General features: G+C 35.6%; 3 protein-coding genes across 5 annotated transcripts; 1 reads left to right on the top strand and 2 right to left on the bottom strand.

The window, feature by feature from the left end:
- The first annotated feature begins 296 nt into the window (after window positions 1-296).
- LOC132182740 (Copper transport protein family) lies at window positions 297-1,533 on the top strand. Its single transcript, XM_059596070.2, has 3 exons — window positions 297-497; window positions 648-726; window positions 963-1,533. The coding sequence occupies exons 1-3, from the start codon at window positions 489-491 to the stop codon at window positions 1,202-1,204; spliced, it is 330 nt and encodes a 109-aa protein (XP_059452053.1). The 5' UTR covers window positions 297-488; the 3' UTR covers window positions 1,205-1,533.
- A 1,197-nt stretch (window positions 1,534-2,730) lies between these two features.
- Window positions 2,731-9,424, bottom strand: LOC132181495 (pentatricopeptide repeat-containing protein At1g55630). Of its 2 annotated transcripts, none has more exons than XM_088516946.1 (3): window positions 7,460-9,424; window positions 4,737-4,949; window positions 2,731-3,475 (listed from the first exon to the last, which is right to left on the bottom strand). In XM_088516946.1, the coding sequence occupies exon 1, from the start codon at window positions 9,020-9,022 to the stop codon at window positions 7,571-7,573; it is 1,452 nt and encodes a 483-aa protein (XP_088373072.1). In that variant the 5' UTR covers window positions 9,023-9,424; the 3' UTR covers window positions 2,731-3,475; window positions 4,737-4,949; window positions 7,460-7,570. The 2 variants fall into 2 exon arrangements, with proteins under 2 accessions (XP_088373072.1, XP_088373073.1); XM_088516947.1 differs by having other exon boundaries at window positions 4,737-4,853.
- Window positions 9,425-12,841: 3,417 nt separating this feature from the next.
- Window positions 12,842-15,789, bottom strand: LOC132182331 (thioredoxin domain-containing protein PLP3B). Of its 2 annotated transcripts, none has more exons than XM_059595543.2 (9): window positions 15,490-15,789; window positions 15,075-15,187; window positions 14,422-14,496; window positions 14,289-14,336; window positions 14,029-14,171; window positions 13,818-13,890; window positions 13,582-13,643; window positions 13,250-13,347; window positions 12,842-13,180 (listed from the first exon to the last, which is right to left on the bottom strand). In XM_059595543.2, the coding sequence occupies exons 2-9, from the start codon at window positions 15,156-15,158 to the stop codon at window positions 13,071-13,073; spliced, it is 693 nt and encodes a 230-aa protein (XP_059451526.2). In that variant the 5' UTR covers window positions 15,159-15,187; window positions 15,490-15,789; the 3' UTR covers window positions 12,842-13,070. The 2 variants fall into 2 exon arrangements, with proteins under 2 accessions (XP_059451526.2, XP_059451527.2); XM_059595544.2 differs by having other exon boundaries at window positions 15,075-15,166.
- Between the last annotated feature and the right edge of the window lie 3,443 nt (window positions 15,790-19,232).

Below are 19,232 nucleotides of genomic sequence, written 5' to 3'. Positions count from 1 at the left end.
TGAGACATATGTATAAGATTTTATTGATCAATTATAATCTAATTTATTAAATTAAACGAGTGAGATCCCTAATATAAAAATATAGATGTTTGATCTCTTGGAATTGCTAATCTAATGTTGATTTTGTTGAGAATATGACATACAATTGACTATTCAAGGTGGGATCAACTTTTTGTCCTGATTTTTTTTTTTTTTTTTTTTTCCCTATGCTATACAAAGGGGGGGGGGGGGGGGGGGGGGGGGGGGGTGGGTAGGGGGAAAAGCTTAGGAATTTTGATGGTATAAAATACAATACACCACTATGTGAAACATCTGTCAGATTTGGTACCAAAAAATAGTAGCATGAGGCCAGATTTGTACTAAAGGTATCCCATCTGGTTGATCGTGACTTTGGGACTTAACAAAAACAACCCATACCAAAACTCACAACCTCACACCTTTTCCTTTTGAAATTTGGCTACCCTTCTGGCTCTTCTCTTCCTCTCCAAATGGCGCAGGTTCTGCTTTTCATCTTCCCTTCTCCATAAATATAATGCTTTTGGCCTCCGATTTACGTGCTTTGTTACATGTAATGATATTATTTAATGTTAATCCTCTTTAATTACTTTTCTGATCAACTTCTTTCTCTTTGGGTTTATTTGTAGCAGAAGGTGGTGTTGAAGGTCCTGACCATGACCGATGAGAAAACAAAGCAGAAAGCCATAGAAGCTGCGGCTGATATTATTGGTATTTTAATTTCTCATATCTTTTGTTACACTATACTCAAAATTCTCAAGAAAATTCATTTCTTTTGGTGGTATAATCTTCATTTTTCTTTTTAAAAGACAAACGAAGAAGAATATATCTGGCTTCACTAGCTGGAAAAAGAAATATTGAATCTAATGTGGTTTTTGTACATCTTTCTCTCATATATAAAAATAAATAAAATAATAAGAAATGATTATTGATTGTTTGATCAACAGGGGTTGATTCAATTGCGGCAGATCTGAAGGACCAGAAGTTAACAGTGATAGGACAAATGGATACAGTGGCGATAGTGAAGAAGTTGAAGAAAGTAGGGAAAGTGGACATAATTTCAGTTGGGCCTGCCAAAGAAGAGAAGAAGGAAGAGAAGAAGGAAGAAAAGAAAGAGGAGAAGAAAGAAGAGAAGAAGGAAGAGAAGAAGGAGGAGAAGAAGGAAGAAAAGAAAGAGGAAAAGAAATAAGTAGAAGCTGAAGTTCAATCAATCCTACTTGCTATTTCTTGGTAATTTTATTTATATATATACATACATATGTCAAAGGGTTGCTTGAAATAAGGTTTTAATCGAAGAGAAATGCTATGTATACTCTACTTACTTCAAAGCGTTCATTCTCTTGTCTAAAAATGAGCACTTGAGAGTGTGTGTAACACTTCTTGTAATTGAAAATTTTCCATTAGGAAACTTTTCGATTACAAAAGCTCATGGTATATGGAGGTTTGTAGACTTGTAGTTGTATAAATGAAATATTAATTAACAATGTGATGACATTTTCATGTGGTTTGTTTTCTTTAGCAGTGTTTTAGATGTAGGTTTCGTAAACGTCTTGAAATCCCACATAATGCAAATCGCTTTTGAGGTTGTCAAAACATCGCTGGTCTTGTCTTTTTGATAGGGAACAAGAAAGAAAGAAAGAAAGAAAGTGCAAGAGAATTTTTCTGCCTGATTCCTTCTTCTATTTGTTTGTGGGTCATTTTCTATCCAAGCTAAAGAACACCAAAGTCTAAATCCGCCAAGATATCCTTCACGGAAATGGAATTGAATGAATACAAAGCCCAACTGTGAAAATCATTCTTTGAGAGCGTGATGTATGGTACAAATTTTGAGAGCATCAAATATAGCGGTTGCCACGATCGGCCTAGGTGGCTTGACGGTGACCTGATGTTGATTGCTCAAGTAAAATGACTCAGATGAGAGCAGGATCCCCACCTACTCTCTGAAATATCGCATGCATCAAATTCTCAAAGAGCAGCCATCAGTGGCCCTGTCGGCTGGTTGAATGTTTAAACACCTTGCCATGTGATGCTTAAATGGTGAGCTTTATATTTTCCATTAGAGTTAATAATTTTTTACACAAACTCAACACACAGAAATTAATGAATTATGATTAATGGGTCTGTTCCGTTTTATCAATTAGGACAAATTATAATTAACTTATATAGTCTTATACTTATACCTCAACATGACTTAAAACTTGACATATGATCAGTTTTCCATAAAACTTGACATATGATCAGTTTTCCATGGGTTGGACCATGCAGATGTGTCGGTTGTTTGTTGTTAAAAGCTTTGAGAAAGTGGAAACAGAGTCGGCAAAATGGGCCACACAACTTTTGCTGCACTACATCCTAAAATTGGGTGACAGGGACTCTCATTAACTACAAATGAGGATTTTGAAGAATAAACATATTTGTTTAAAAAACATATGGAGAATAAATATATTTGTTTTTTAATTTCTTGGCATGCACCAAAGGAATAACATATTTGTTTTTAGTTTCTTGTCACGCCTCAACAGTAATTATTTTAATAAGAAAAGTGCACCATTTAATACGTCAGCTGGGGATATTAGAATATCAAAATGCGTAGACTGCCTAGCTGGGAACGACTAAAAAGTAAAAATGGCAAAGTGTGATGAGGGAATTTTGTTTATATACACAATCTCATCAATAATCGAATTTAAAAAGTCAATAAAATAATAATAACCGCAACCAACCCAGCGTCACTACATAAACAATGACATTATAATAATAATAATAATAAAAAAAACTATGAGAATTAGAAATACTCCCGTGGGATCATCGATGGAAATGAGTCTCACATTGTGGCTATGAAAATCTCTTCAATTCTAGAAATCCATTTTCAAAAGACTAGAATTATGCATTTATGCAATGCATGCATCAGCATGTTGACAAACAATATAGCTACCTATATTTCCTTGCTAGGCTTGTCAATATGCGGTCCCTGCAACCAATAATCCACAAATTTTCTGGAGACATTTATTAACAAAGTTGAACATAATCAAATGCAACTGTCAAAAACTAATCTCATGATTACACTTTTTCCAACTCTAACATCACGGGGCTTAAAGCAGTTGAAAGAGGGGCAGGGAAGAGAGCTTTAATGATCTAATGCTATTTATTCAAGCCATAACAACTGCAGTTTCAAGAATTAAACCAACATAGTTTATTCTAATCAAGAACCATCTTCCAAAGCCTGCGGCTGTACAAAAAATTCATGGTAATATGGGGCATAATATCCCTTCTCTCTTTTAGAACAATTTCAGCAAATGTTTTGCAAACCAATCCTGATTCTTAGTTACTAATCCTCATAATATGTTTCATAAAACGAATTAGTCCTGACCTTAGAACCACATTATGTCTTCTGACTCAAGAGCTCAAGTAGCTGCCTGGACATTTTATCTCACAACTCCCCTGTGTGAGGAAGTCAGACTAAACACTGCATAAGTAAACAATAAGATCATTCACATACACATACATACATGTAAACTTAAAACTTGTTAGTGCATCAGTTAATAAGGATGTATTATACATCTACTGGCTTGAAAATGAAAAAAACCATGCATATTGCCGAGAGGGTTTTTATGTTGAATATACAAAAGTTTTCCATGGTTTTCCAGGAGGGTATCTAGGTCTATAAGACTAATTACAATTTAAAATGATATCAGGACATGCTTGATGTAACAGTGAATTCAAATGAACCTGAGATATCAACCTCACAGATGCTTATGGGTAAAGGGAGGGCTCCACGCATTGTGTAGCTATTTGTTATCTTTGCAGTAGAGACACTAATCAGATAGCAACAGCAACATTTCATGAGAACTCAACCTGGCAATTGACTGGGGATAGTAGTGGTTCCAAGATCATCTGGAACATAAGTAGTGTCTGACCTATAGACCCAGGCATCCGTGAGGTTATAGGGGCAAAATGCTATGCTGATGGAAAGCAACAGCCAGAGGGTAACTCCTCCTAATTTCCAGCCATAAATTTTATAATTTTCAGGCCAGTCAGAGGGGTGGCCGAACCACCCCATTTAATTAATTAATTAATTAATTTTTATTTTGTATTGTGGGGAGACACATAACACATTAACAGATTCTATCAAAGTTTTCAACAAAAGTTGGAAGCAAGGAGCTTGATGCCATTTTTGCTTGCCACAGGGAGTTCTAAGTCACTTTTTAAACTCTAGGGAGCTTATTGCAAATGGATGAAACCACATGGACTGATTTTATATTTTTTTTCCTAAAAATTGGGATCTTTTTTCTTAATAAACAGTATTACATGACCCTAGACATAAGTAGTAGATCAATCATGTTGTGTGACATGCAATTGCAATCACCAGCAACAATGCTACCACTTAAAAGATATCATCACCAACATGTCACATGGCGGTTCTCCATAACCAACTCTACGTCTGGACACACCAAACAATAAAACCACTGCCTCACCTATGCCATGTCACCATTGCCGCTAATTCTACATCAGAACCACCATGATGTACACCACTACTGCTACTTTTTTTTTTTTTTTTTTGTAATAAGTAATTGAAATTCAATAAAAGCGCAAAGGCACAACCCAACTGGTGAGACCAATACCCATATTTAAAACTGTAAGCACAATATCTTCATACCTTTTTTGATAAGTAATCCAGATATCATAAAATATCTTCATATCTTCATACCTTAAATCTACTTTCATACCTCAACAACCAACAGCACCACCCATATGGCCCATATGCCATAAACCCTTGCTGCGAAACAAATACATTCTTGATTGCTTGCCAATTTACCTCTATGCAACCTCCATTGGTCAGAAATCTGAGAAAACACAAGAATCCAAAGTCTTGATGATTTTTAACTTACGCCATCCAAAACACTTAAGACTTGAATATAATCAGGAAATGGCAGGTCCATCTACATAATCATTGCAAACAAGGATTTTAGGTCCTGTGGAAAGGAAGCTAATTTCATAGAAGTTTGTGGAATTAAAGCTCTGATTTGACTTAACCATGAAGAAAAACTAATTCATGAATTCGAAAGAAAACATCACAAAACTAATAAAAGTTTTTTTTGATAAGTAACAAAACTAATATAAGATACAATGCATTAGTGAGCAGATTGATTCATAAAACAAATCAAAGATATATCAATTACTCAGCCAAGGAATCCATGCTGGGTACATAGCCTTACAAACGACCAGCAGGAAAAAGTGCAATTTCTCCCTTCTGAAAAGAACAAGGATGTTGGAGGGGTAACTAAGATCATCAATTTTTTTGTACCAGCATCCTCTCAATTTGAAATTTTGAAATACTTCTTAATCAGGATTAGAATAAATGGCATTTCACCACCACATAAGAACGAGAAAAAAGCCAAAAGTTTCAAAAGATTTCCCAGCAGTCCATGCAAAATAAGGATCCTATAATAAGAGTTGTATGATTTATTTTGATTACTTACAAGAAAAAAAATGTTGTACAATTCATTCAACATAGCTACTTACACTAACATGACAAAGGACAACAAAACAATGCTTCCTGCATCTCGATTAGATTATATTGTCTGAAATGACAAGATTATCAATGAAAAAGTAAAAATATAGTGATCTTCCTAAATGTTCTTTATATTATTAGTGTCATGCCTTTTGGTAAGACTTGTTTATTTTTCAAAAAAAGGTGAAGGTAGTGTAGGAAATTGACAAAGTATAAACTGGTACTTTTGGGGAAGTTTCATATAATACATTGAGACAGCCCAACAAAGGTCACCATTTTCATTTTTTCTCTTTTAACAGAAAGAATAATAAGCAAAATGAGTAAACACACACTGGTAGTTAATTTTCCTAATTACAACTTTGGATAAGCGTTTAAAAACCACCATGGCGACCAAGCTACCACAGGACAACGTGAAGAAAACCAAGGGTATATAAGCCCAATGAAAAAAAAAAATGGTAGAAAATGTAAAGGAATCAGGTGTCCAAGTTTACCATGTAACAATATCCATCCCTTTTATCTTCTCAAGTTTTAAAATCACCATATTATTGACTAAATGATGTTCCTAGCAATTTGTCATACGGTTGAGTGGTAACTTCAGTTTGAAAACATGAGACTGAAGCATTAACAAAATCAGTGTAGCGCCCATTTTAGTTCAGTCAGATCCATGGTTAGGTGAAAAGTATGTCACGTTGATACTTCTACAAGAAGCTGTGTCCACTCCTACCTTACCCATGACATGATATTTCTTAAATACTTTCAACACCTAATACTTCATGAATATTTCAGAACTTTGAAAATGGAACTTGTAACATTGATATGCAGCATTTTAGGAAACTACTAGATAAGTATAGGACAGACCATGATTATTAGAATGCCACCTTTTTAGGCGAAGAAAAGATATAATTATAAGAAAAACAAAGGAAAGGTTTGCAACATATGAATGATCAGGCAAGTAAAACCTAGGGATGCTTGCATGCTTGGAAAATCAACCTGAAAAAATATATCAAAACAAACAATTTATGATTTTAACAAAAAACTAACATAGCACTAAGTATTGTTTTTGAATAATCCCTGCCAAATGAAAAAAGAGTACCAACAGTGAAAGATGAGTATCGTTCTGACTAGGGCATTTTCACCTTTTCACATGATGTGTTAGCAGAGTTATAGCAATGTTCATAACTTTTTGAGCAAGTCAAATAACATCCATTCTACAAGCATAATATGTCAGCTAGAAACTTTCAGGTGAAAGGATCATTGCATAATTTTCTAGTAACAGAGAACTGCTTCTTTTTTTTTCTTTTTTTTTTTCCTTAATTAGTAGTAATAGAGGACTGAATTTAACAATTACCTACAAGCAGGTGTTTTTTAATTTTCTTTTACTTGTTACATTAATTTTTTTCTTTAGTGTATGCATGCAGATAGATAAGCAGATATAGATCAATATTTTTTTTTTTTTTTGATAAGTTTGATATAGATCAATATATCAATATATTGATCTATTGATATATCAACATATCAATATATTTTTTGATATAGATCAATATATAAATAGACATAGATATAAAGATTTCACTTCATAAGAATTGCTTTGTCATTGGGATTCAACAGCAACTCCTCCATCAATATCAGCTTTACAATTTAACTCCTCCTTGGAAAATGTTCATTATTTTTCATGCAATGATGACCAAACCTTAAACTGTAGCTATAACAATAGATAAATACTTGTGACCCATGGTAATACCGGAAAAGGTAAGTGACAAGGAAAAGTAACAACTTAAAGTACCTCTACAGTATGCATTAAGCTTGAAGGAACTGCTGATTTTCAAAGACAATGAAGCATACAAAGCGAATGACCCAACAAATTGGCTCTTTTCTATATGTCAAGCATTCAGCATGAAAAGAAGAATAATAGCATTAAGGGGAAAAGGTTATGCATACTTTAATCTTTTTCCTTCTATGATAACTGAAGCAGCAGGCAAGAGCTGGATGAATTAGTTAAGTGCCTATGAGGTTACAAGAGAATAATCTCCAATTACATATTTTGCCACTTTAGCATCTCCTATATTTCTTGAATTTCGAGACAAGATGAGCATACTGCCCCTTATCGACCATATGTCTTATTACTTCATGAGCTTCAGAAAGCTTTCCAGCATTTCTCAAATTACTCACTAGGGTGCTGTACACAAGAAAATTCGGATTACAACCTCTAGATTCCATTTCCTTAAGCAATGAGCATGCCTCCTCGAATTTCCCAGCCATACAAAACCCACGAATCATGGAATTGTATGTGAATACATTTGGAAGCTGTCCCTTGATTATCATCTCATCAAACATTTCCTGAGCTTTCTCAAGCTCCCCAGCCACAATATATCCTGTGATCATTACAGTGTAACAAACCACATCAGGCATACACCCAGTCTTTATCATTTCATCAAAAAAATATTTGCAGGCATCCAAATTTCCAGCCCGGCTAAATCCATCTATTAATGTGGTGAAGTGAAGAACACTCGGATCCAAACCTACTTCCTTCATGTGATTCAAAAGATTAAGGGCTGCAAGCGGTTTGTCTCCTTTTCCCAGAACATGCAGAAGAATGTTATATGTATGCAAGTCTGGAGAAAATCCACTTCTACCCATTTCATCAAGCAGTCTATGAAACTGATCCAACTTTCCCAACCTATACTTTGCACACATGACAACATTATAAGTAAGAATATCCGGAGAATGACCCTCAACTAACATCTGCTGATACACCCACTCAATCAACTTGTACTGGTTTATCGCGAGAAGGGAATGCAAAATCGCATTGTATGAATGTTTGAATGGCCTGTAATTAAATGTCTTTGATTTTATGAACCTCTCCACAACTTTCCTAGCCAATCCCGCCCCACCACAAGTGCAAATCAATATGTTAAATGTCCGTGCCGTGGTTGGGAACCCATTCTCAATCATCTCATCAAGTAACCTCCACATTGCCTTAAACTCCTCACAATCTGCAAAGATCTTCATTATTAAATGGTAACAATTTGCTGTGTGCCTGTAATTCCCCTGCTGACCAGACCACACGAAAAACTTATACCCTAATTTTGCACACCGCATCTTATTGCCATAATTTACATTCCTCAAAATTCCCAACAGAACCTCCCTCACAAGAAGCCCAGAAAGCCTCACATACAACTCGTCTAGAGCCAACTTCGTATCAAACCCCGGGCCGTCTTGCTCGAGAACTTCAAGAACCCTCCCGGCATCAATCTTTACATTGTCAAAAAAACCCTGCCTCACCGAGAAATGTCCCCGGGCGCGGTTTTCATCAGGTTTTTCATAAGAAATGGAATCAAAGTCCGAATATCTCCACATTCCTTTCAACGGTTCCTCAATGCATCCAAACCCATTATCAACTTTATCGCCATCGAACCCACGGTCGCATATTTGTCGTGAAATGATGAAAAAACACGAGATTTTGGGAACCACTCTTGGACCAAACAAATATATAGAGTTCATTTCTACTCCCCATTATCAATGAAACTTTGCGGTTCCCAAAAAATCCAAGAAACCTACTAACGGATTGAGAATTCTAAGCATATAGAGCTCCAAAAGCTTTCTATGATGAAATTGAGGGACACCCATTAAAATGAAAAGGCCCAGATACACAAAAGGGGTTGAATCGAATAAGAAATGTTCATCGAGTAAGGACTTCGCTTCACCTGTGAAGGAGGCGGAGGACTTACCTGGGATTAAGCAAATTGGTAGGGAGATATCGGTCTTCCTGAGCTGGCTCTAAGTCCCGCCTGAGGTTTTGCTTGTGTTAGTGAGGAAATGGAGCAACTTGGGAGAGGAAACTAAAGCCCTTCCTGCGAGGGGAAATGTGGAGGAGATTTTGGTATTTCCGTAAAATAGCACCACTTCTTGAGCGCTCCCCAATCGGAGCGAACCACGTTGAAAGGGTTCAAGTAGTCCATGGAAACCTAGATTAAGGATTGTACTTGTAAAAACATGAGTTTCCATAACTATTCAAATTGTACCTAATTGTGGCAAAGGACCTTGTAGTAAATTGCAACCTTTCAAGTTCAATCAATGTACATATTAGATTTGTGATCATTTATGTAATTAATGGGATAAAAAGGTACTTGATACTTCTATGAAAATTAAGTTAATCCATCTTGCTTTTCCTAATTTTGACAAGGCATATAATTTTTTAAATAAGATCCTTAATTAGGGAATATGATCCATTTCATGTGAAATCGAGATAAGTTATTTTATAACTAAAATTTATTTTACAGATTTAACGTATACATGATGATGTCATATGATAAACATCGTTGGATGCAATAAAATAAAATTTTGACCATAAAATTACAATGTGTGTGTGACATGGCAATGGCATAATAGATGTAGGTATTGTTTGTTACGTGACAGCGCGTTCCCCCACTTTCACGGCACTGTTCCTCGATCAGGGATATCTGACCACGCTGCAGTGAGATACGGTTAATTGTGTGTACGGGAGAAGCTAAGTTATATTAAAAGACAAATATGCCCCTATTAAAAAATAGAAAACCAATGTTCATCATTTCTTCCTCTTCCTGCTCCCTTATTCATTCTTCATAGTTCAACATTTCTTCCTCTTTGTACTTTCTCATTCGTTTTTCCACAGTTCATCATTTCTTCCTCTTCCTGCTCCCTCATTTGTTCTTCCACATCCGTCCCTGCTTCCTAGCTCCCCCCACGATGTGGTGTCTTGTTAGTCACCAAGCCGATGAAGGTGCGGCTGATTCCCTTTCCCTATTGATCCTCCTATATGCCGAGACAAAGAATGGGGGAAAGAGAAAGAGAAAGAGAATGGCGGAAAGAGGAAGGAGATGGAAGGAGGAGGAAGGGGTGAGTGTCGCTGGGGAAGAGGGGTAGAAGTTTGTCGCTGTGAGAAGGGTGGGAAAAATTTGGGTATATTTGTGTAGGCGTTTTGAAGGGGCAAAATAGGAATTATTTACACTTTTAATTTTCAAACTGAGCCTTACATATTGCGTCAGTCTGCTTAACCACAGACCGTACTTGATACTTCAGCGCCAACCCAGAGGTCTACAGTGTCGTGTAAACCCAGGGGGTTTGCCAAACACCCTCGTAATGACGTGTGTAATTGAGTAATGCTATTTAATAGAGAGAAATGCTATAGTGCAATAAAAAAACTATTTTTGGCCTATAAAAGTCATAGGTGGCAAGAGGCCATAGTCTCCATCCGTAATTGTTGTGGCCCTACCCACTAATGGACCTATGACATCTTGCCATCTAGGATTTTTATGGGTCAAAAAATTTTTTTTTTATTGCACTATAACATATTTTATTTAGTAGACTCACATACCACTAGCACACAACTATGATAATGTGACAGTTGAAATCAATATTTTGATCAACAAGGACTTGTAAAAATAAAAATTAATGTCTGATATTCATTGCCACGTCATTATAGTTGTATGACAGTCGTATAAGAGTACTAAATATCATTTATCGTAAATAGAACTTTTGTGAAAGTATTAAAAGGTATAATGCAAACAAAACGAATAATGCTAAAAATTACATTTTTATCCCACAATTATCTCACAACCAACCGTTCGATTAATCCTTGTAAAAAAAAACAAAAAAAGTCTAAAAGTTTATTAGGACCGTCACGTTAACATTGTAAGATAGTTATGAAATAAAAATACAATTTCTAGTATTTCTCCAAATGAAACTAGTCAGATTTTACATGAGGTTAGCCTAATAAGGATTTGTTGTTTTTCTAACAATCCATCCAAAGTTACTTAAGCTCGAGTTTGCAATTTGACTTGACATGGCTCTATTAAGAAGTAATGATACAAACTTTTGGGTAGAACTTACTCTTAAAAAACTGGTTTGTAAATGAAAGGTGTCCACGAACTTATATACACATATATAGTTAATATTAGACTTAACATATATAGGGCAATAGGATCGTAATGTAAACTAGCTAATATTATGTACAAAGCCTAGCAGCAGTTTGCCCTTTTCTTTCCTACAAATTCCATCACGTTCATTGTTCTGGTAGTTATTTGAAAAGGTTTTTATTCTTCTAGTTAACAGGATGAAGTTCCCCATAGTTGTGAAGATTTAAACAATATACAAATCTTGTAGCAATTGCAGAATTACATCAATTTGTATATAGAATAACTTACCACAAAATTCTACAAAAACTTGCTAATGGACAGTTATGATTGGAACCATCTTCTAAGCTGCCTAGAACCTTGCTTTTCACCATCAGTTTTCTCATAACTCTGCCTTGAGAACTTGGATCTCTATTGCTCAATTGGCATTTCAACTTTATCTACTTCGCCTTTCCCCTCAGGGCCTTCACTCTCCCATTTTTTTTTTTTTTTTGGCTTTTTTCTTCTCTTCAAATCTTTCTCTTCCTTCGGACTTCGCAGCTTCCACGAAATTGGCTGCCGTGTTGCCCTTGGGTGATCCTCCACTTGATTTCTGACTGATTGGGAAGGAGTGTGCGGATGTGTGGCCAAGGATTGCAAGTGCAGCAAATGTCATCGTTTTTTTATTTATTTTTATTCAATGTTGGGGAAGGGAAAAAAGAAATTACAAGAAAATAAAAAACAAAGGCGACAAGGTTTTCTTCAGAAACGTTGGGAATTGGTCAAAATGACCCAGCCCATCAAACGAACCGAAACCAACAAAAGATGTCGTATTAAAAGGCAAATGTCATTGTTTAAAGGTTCAAAGTCGTGCTATCTTTGTTCCTCCTTTTTGAACCGATGATCTTCATGTTTTGATGGTATTAGAGGTTGCAAAATTTTAGCGGATTTGGTGTGTTTTGAACAGCTGTGTATTGAAAATCTGAACTAATTTTTTATATAGATAGAAATTGATGCTTGTTTTTGCCAATTTGATCTGCCTTAGTTCCGGAACTTTGTTTTTGCCAAAAGCAGTCAAAGCAGAGTCAAGGTATATTTCACGGTGATCATCCCTTGAGCGCTAGCCTCATAAAGAAGCTCGAAACAAAAATAATTAGAATAACCTAATCCAAATTTACTTTAGTTTAGGTAGAATAAACTTTGAACTTGTTTCGGTCTGGGAGGACGACTTTCAAACAACCAATATTTTATCAAACAAATGTGCTCTGTATCAGATTTGTCTTAGATTCTGTAAAAAAAAAAAAATACAAGAGATTTCTTTTAGTTTTTTCAAGAGTCCATATTTAATTTCAAGTTTTTCAGGAAAAGGGGAGAGAGAGAAATTAAAATCTCGACTGCTCAAAAAAAAAATCCTGTAGTTATTTTACCAACACCAAAGCCAAATCTGCCATTGAGTAGATGGGTAACGAAGTATTAAGTTTTGAATCCGGCAATATGTTGACAGTCAACAATCCATGTAAGTTGCCTCAAGTTCCTATCTAGTAATCACTTGTGCAAAAGGAATGTGTAGGGATATTAATTTAGCAGTGACCATAACAAACAAAAGCATGCATTTAAAAGCGTCTCACCCAAATGGCCTGCCTAAAATGAGAATCAAGCAACCTCCAATTGTTCCATCTTCACTCGGAATCAGAATCAGGATTGGAAGAGGATCTCACTGTCCTGTACCTATTTTCATGATATTCATCATCTTCATCATCTGCAACTTCTTTCTTCTCACTTATAATACCTGGATAATGATAGTTGAGGGAGTTGTCACGAGTTAAGCAATGCAAAACAAGCAGAACAAAAGAGTTACCTTTCTTTATTAGTAGGACCTCAAGCGCCTTTGTGGTGAAATCGTCTTTTCCTCCCAGATCTTGAAACCCAACCAGCCTATCTACTGCAATTCCTTTTCTGAAAGAAAACATTGCGACAATGATAATTTGATGCAACAACTCAAACAAATCTGACCGTCATCAAATCACTCGATAAGGCCTATCAGCACTGTGAGACTTTGGCTAATCGTTGAGACAGGCAAATTCCACCAATTGTTCATCATCAAAGAGCCAGATGGCACAGTACTGATATGCCTCTTTAATAGTTAAAATGATGAAATAGAACAGTTAAAAACAACAGATATGCCCTCACCTGAACAATATGACACAAGGCAAAGTCTTGACTCCTAGTTTGGCAACGAAGAAGGGTGCATTCTGCATTTCAATTCCAGTCATGTATCTTATTTTGTATCTTGATTTCTTTAAAGCGTCAACTTTTGCACATAAATAGATCCCCAAATCCCAATGTCGCAATCGTATATACTTGAGTAAATAACTAATTAGTTCTTCATTGAATCATATGAACAGAAAAAAACAATGCATACCAACCTCTGCGTCCAGTTTGATGAACTTTGCATCAAGATGTCTTGGTGCAAGGGACTTCAAATGCTTATCCATTATCCTAAAGAGATCCATTTGACATGAACCATTTGCCATGAAACCGTAAACTTTGCAATTCAGATATTAGGTGTGTGCACATGGGTGTATACTTGAAGAGACAGAGAGAGAGAGGAGAATAAGATGAAAGTAAAAGCTTTACTTGCAACGATAGAACTCCTGATGATAGAAATGACATATAACCTTTTCACTACTAGTAACTTCGCCCAAGAAATCTCCCTCAGTAATCTCCCGGTATTCTCCATGCCTTTGCTTCACTAATGCTTCTCGCTTTTCAGCTTCTTTCTATTAAAAAAAAAAAAAAACCCTATCATAAATACTTACTAATTACAGAATGCTTACTCCAAATCTATATACAATCATGAATCCAGGAAAATTTAGGAAAAACATCAAAAGCCTAACCTTGAGAGCCGCAATCCTATCGGCATGCAACTTTTCCAGCTCAGGATCCTAATGTCACCCAGTGCAAGAACACCTTTATAAATAGAAACATTTGCATTAATATGCTGGATGCAAGAAGCACTGTCAAACTTACATCCATCAACTCATCGAGGTCGACCTCCTGGTTAATAGAACTTGACGCCTGTACCTTATCTTGAGAAAGCAATTCCTGTAAAATCATATAAGCACATGAGAAATAAAACAATTGGCGATGTGGGTTGCAAAGTGATATAATCAAACATAACAACTTCAAATCTAGTTGGTTAAACAACATACCCACCCATACCAGTCTTTCTAACTCATGAGAATCATATTCTCCTATTACCAAGCAAACCCATCGTTTAATATCACCTAAACCAACTACTCCTCAGCATGCTTCAGCCAAAAGAGATAAAACAGTTAAAAGCAAAAGCCAATGAAGAGGAAAAACAACCATACTTCTGCAGGCGGTAATCATGTGAAAGAAGAAGTAACATTTGGATTCTTTTAGTTTTTTATTTTTATTTATTTTTTAATTGTGCTCATAATATTAAGAACAAAAGCAACTCAAAGCACTTGCAATTAGCTGATGTATAAACCCTTGCGAAAATTCCAAAAACCCATCACTGACACACAAGGTACCAAAATTCAATTAACAGATCACAGGACAAATAAACACACAATCAGTTACCCTCCCTTTTCCCTTGTATTGTTCAGGAAAAAAAAAACACAATCAAGAAATAACTAAGAAGTAATTAAGAGTAAGACCTTCTGATAATCACGAGCAGCCGCTGCCATCACATTCCCAAATGCTAAGTTCGACAGAGTCGATTTCACTGTGTTCGGATCCATTTCTCTCTCTGAAAGATTTTAAAGATTATCTGAATCGGGATAATAAGAGTAAACGGTATCATTTTGAATCGAGCCAGTCGAATAGTTATGAACTTGTACGAAGGGATCTGGAAATGAAAGCCCTACATGTGCAGATCGTGAAACATTGTGGAAATAGAAAAGTTGGGATTGGGGGATCCAGCATATTGTTAGGAACCCGTATAACTAGTATTTTCTTAAATTAATTAGTCCTTTCCTTAGGATTGCTCTTCCTAGGATTAGGATTGTTTTCTTCTATAAATTCAGCGTTTTTCTGTACGGTGCAGTAAGCCATTGTCCGCGAGTGGTTTACCTGTGCAGAAATTGAGCGAGAGCTGGGTTGATCTCCGCCCTGCGTGGGTGTTTGTGATTGCTGTCACGGTGGGTTGCGCGGTGCTGCAATGTCGGAGCCTAAGTGTCGCTGGGGTGAGTGCGGGGACGGCAGTCAGTGGTTGGCTGACGGCGTTCTCTCCGGTAGCTGCGTTCTGGTAGCGGTGCGGTGGGAGGCAGCCGTGCGTGTGGAGGATGCGATACTGGTGCTGTGCTTCGATACTGGGAGCGGGAGGCTTGGATTGTGTTTAATTTAGGAAGAAGGGTGCTGTTAGTTGCACATTGGTGGTAGTTCCTATTCCAACTCACGGATAGGTTTATCCCCATACAGGTATTCTCTTATTCCTATTTTGGTGTAAAACTTGTAAGTTAGGGAAAAATGCAATTTACCCCCTTGAAATTTCAGAGATTTTTTAATTTTAATCCCAAAGTTCAAAAATTGGCAATCTACCCCCCTGAAATTTCAAAAATTGGCAATTTAAACCTTCCGTTTAATTTTTCCGTCAAAATGGATGAAAATTTATGAAATTACATCATTACCCTCAGGCTTTTTAAAAAAAAATTCCGTCTAATTTAACGGAAAAATTAAATGGAAGGTTTAAATTGTCAATTTTTGAAACTTCAGGAGGGTAAATTGCCAATTTTTGAACTTTGGTGTTAAAATTAAAAAACCCCTAAAATTTCAGGAGAGTAAATTGCATTTTCTCCTATAAATTATAACTCTTCGTACGGCTATTAATGAGTCCAACTTGAGTGAGTACTGCTTGCATAAGCTTGATTTGTTTAACTTTTAAAAGAGCTCGAGCTCGTGATGTGCTCAAATTCCTGGCTTGAGCCGAGCTCGAGCCACGAATTCAACCATGTGCAAGCTGGAGCTTGAGCTTGAATATAAGCCGAGCTCAAGTCCTAGCTTGAGCTTAGCTTGGGATAAGATTATTTAATTTTTGTAGTTAATTTTAAAAATAAAAAATAAAAATTTACAAACAAATTTAACTAATTTCTCCAAAAACAATTACAAAACATATTTCTACAAATAAAATAAACTAAACTTATAAATCAAATTTAAACAAATACAAATCAAATACAATTATTGAATTTAATTATAATTTATAACGTATAAGTATATACCATTATAAAAAACTATTATGCTTATATATATTTATGGCTTGTTCAAAATTGAGTCGAGCCTCGGCTCAATTTTGAGCTGTTTATGTTCACCCATTTAATAACCAAGTCGAACTTATTTAAGCCGAACTTGAGTATATTCACGAATAGTTTTGTTCATTTAACAACCTAGCCATTTAATAATTAGCCCCCATTCGAGCTTATTGTGTTATGACTTTATCCTATTCATAATAAGGGTGAAAAAAAAAGCAAAAAAACAAAAAAACTTTAACGCCCTTCACTCATAGTCCAAAGAAAGAGCTTGGTATTATTGACTTAAGTTAATAAAATATAGGTTCTTAAGGCTTAAAGATTCAACTAGTGTGTTTGTGTGTGTGCGCTGTGATTCCAGCAACATGTTAGTGAAGATTACTTCGCTGTAAATCATACAAGTGATCAAAAATTACATGATTTGAATTATTAAGAAGGTAACTCAAAGAGGATTTTACTCTAGGGTCCAACTATAGCAAAATATCTCTCCAAAGAGGCCCAACGATCACCTTTCTTGGTGACTGCGGTGCTGTAGCAAATTTGGCAGAAACCTAGTCCTAAGGTTTAGTCCTTATAAAGCAATGCAACAGACTCAAGAACTCATACACATGTTAATGTCTCATACTTAGGAAAATCATGCAATCGTGCTTTACAAATCATATTCATGTCTTTTATGATAAGAAAATCAGAACTAACTCGCACCCTTTAGTGTTGGCAGCAAGTATAGGAAGATTAAACATCACCCATTTAATACATTTATTAATATATTACTAGATTTTCTTCATGCTATTCACAAAATTAACACTATACATCGATTATAGGGATTATTAGAACCCGTAACTAACCAAATCCAGTAGTCTTAGGAGAAAAGATGAAGAGATAAATTCTGCTCTCTTGGACAGCAAACTATTTGATGCTGGAAATCAATTTCTTGCATTGATTTTGGAATATTTAAGACATAGGGAAGTTAATAAAACATGAAGAAGACATAAGAGGTTAATAAAACATGAAGGAGAAATTTTTTTTCTAAGGTTTGATAAAGAAACAACTTGAAGAATACTTTGAAGATACTTACGTAAGAATTTGGACAAAAATTGCAGTTTCTAGTACAGCAGTGATAATAATGATTTGACTTAGGTTTTTAGTTTGGAAGAGTAGAGAAATAAGAAGGAAAGAGAGAAAATAGATTGATTCACTAAACTTATATATTGCTAGTCCCTTAAAAAAAAAAAAAAAAAAACACTCTATCTCCACTGTCATAGGAAGCACGATTGCATTTAACATATGCAACAAGCATTTTAAACCCCTAGGTATCCCTAATAGGACGAGTGAAGTCTTGTGAGGGTTTAACATAAATGTTACCCACAAACATTATGCAAAATTCATGTTGTTCCCAAAACTCAAGCATCACTTAAAACCATGATTTTCATTCATTAGCAAACTTAAAAAGATAAACTCTATATTCACAATGAATTGGAATTTTAAAGTCAAACCACTTACAAAAAACAGGCCAATGCACCACAAGCTCAAAACAGTGTAAGGTGAACTAGCACATAAATATGAAGCTTCTAATTATTTTCAATGTGCAGTGTCTCAATATCTCGAAGTCCACTGAGATCCCTATCAGAATGGAAAACTATGGCATAAAGTCAGATTATTTTTTTCTCATTATTCTTTTTGGTCATGTTGTGCAATGCTTAGTTCCCTCAAGTTCTCTAATTAACCCATGTAACAAGCTTTAAGTCAATGGCTCCCAAACCGGATGGTTTTAGGGCATTAGGTGTAAGGACACCCCTAAGGACTTACTAACTCGAGTAAAAAAGGCTACGAAACCAAGCTAACCAGACTTTAACCAATTCAAAATTCTCACATTTTGACGTGGACACTCATTGCTTAATGAGGCAAGAGGTCCAGTTATTTAGTGAAAAGCTCAAAATGATCATTTTTTTTTTTTTTTATTTATTTTAAACTCATGTCAAAGTATCATCCAACAAGTCCCCCAGCTTCACCCCAAAACATTGAAACATACATATCAGGCTTATATGTCATATCTCACAAACGATGTGCTAATGTGCTTGTGTCAAATCAGCTCAAATAGGTGAATTCTCAAATGCTTAAAGTAAGTAATCAGATTTATAAATTCTATCATCAGATCATGTGTTCAAAATTTTAAGCTTACCAATGAAAATCAAATCACAATTTTTTAGATCAACAAAAATTTCAAGACAAACATGAACATGCATTTTTACAAAATTTTTAGGGACAGTGTGTGTAAAGTGTCTCCCATATCCCCAAACTTAAATTACACATTTTTCTCAATGTGTATATAACATGGAAAGATCTTACCAGGAAGATGGAAAAACAGGTTGGAAAGGTATGGCTCGTAGCACACCCCCAAATTTGAATGCAAGCACATTTGTCCCTAGAAAACAAACTCCTAAAACAAATAAAAAGGAAAACAAAAAGGAACTAAAGATAACACAAAAAAAAAAAAAAGAAAAAAAAAAAGGATTTGCCATAGGGTTCCTCCCATGAGCGCTAAGTTTAATGTCTTCAGCTAAACTGTGACGC

The sequence above is a fragment of the Corylus avellana genome, chromosome 5 (genome assembly GCF_965113065.1).
Source record: "Corylus avellana chromosome 5, dhCorAvel1.hap1.2, whole genome shotgun sequence".
NCBI lineage: Eukaryota > Viridiplantae > Streptophyta > Magnoliopsida > Fagales > Betulaceae > Corylus > Corylus avellana.
This window is presented reverse-complemented; position numbering and strand designations above follow the sequence as displayed.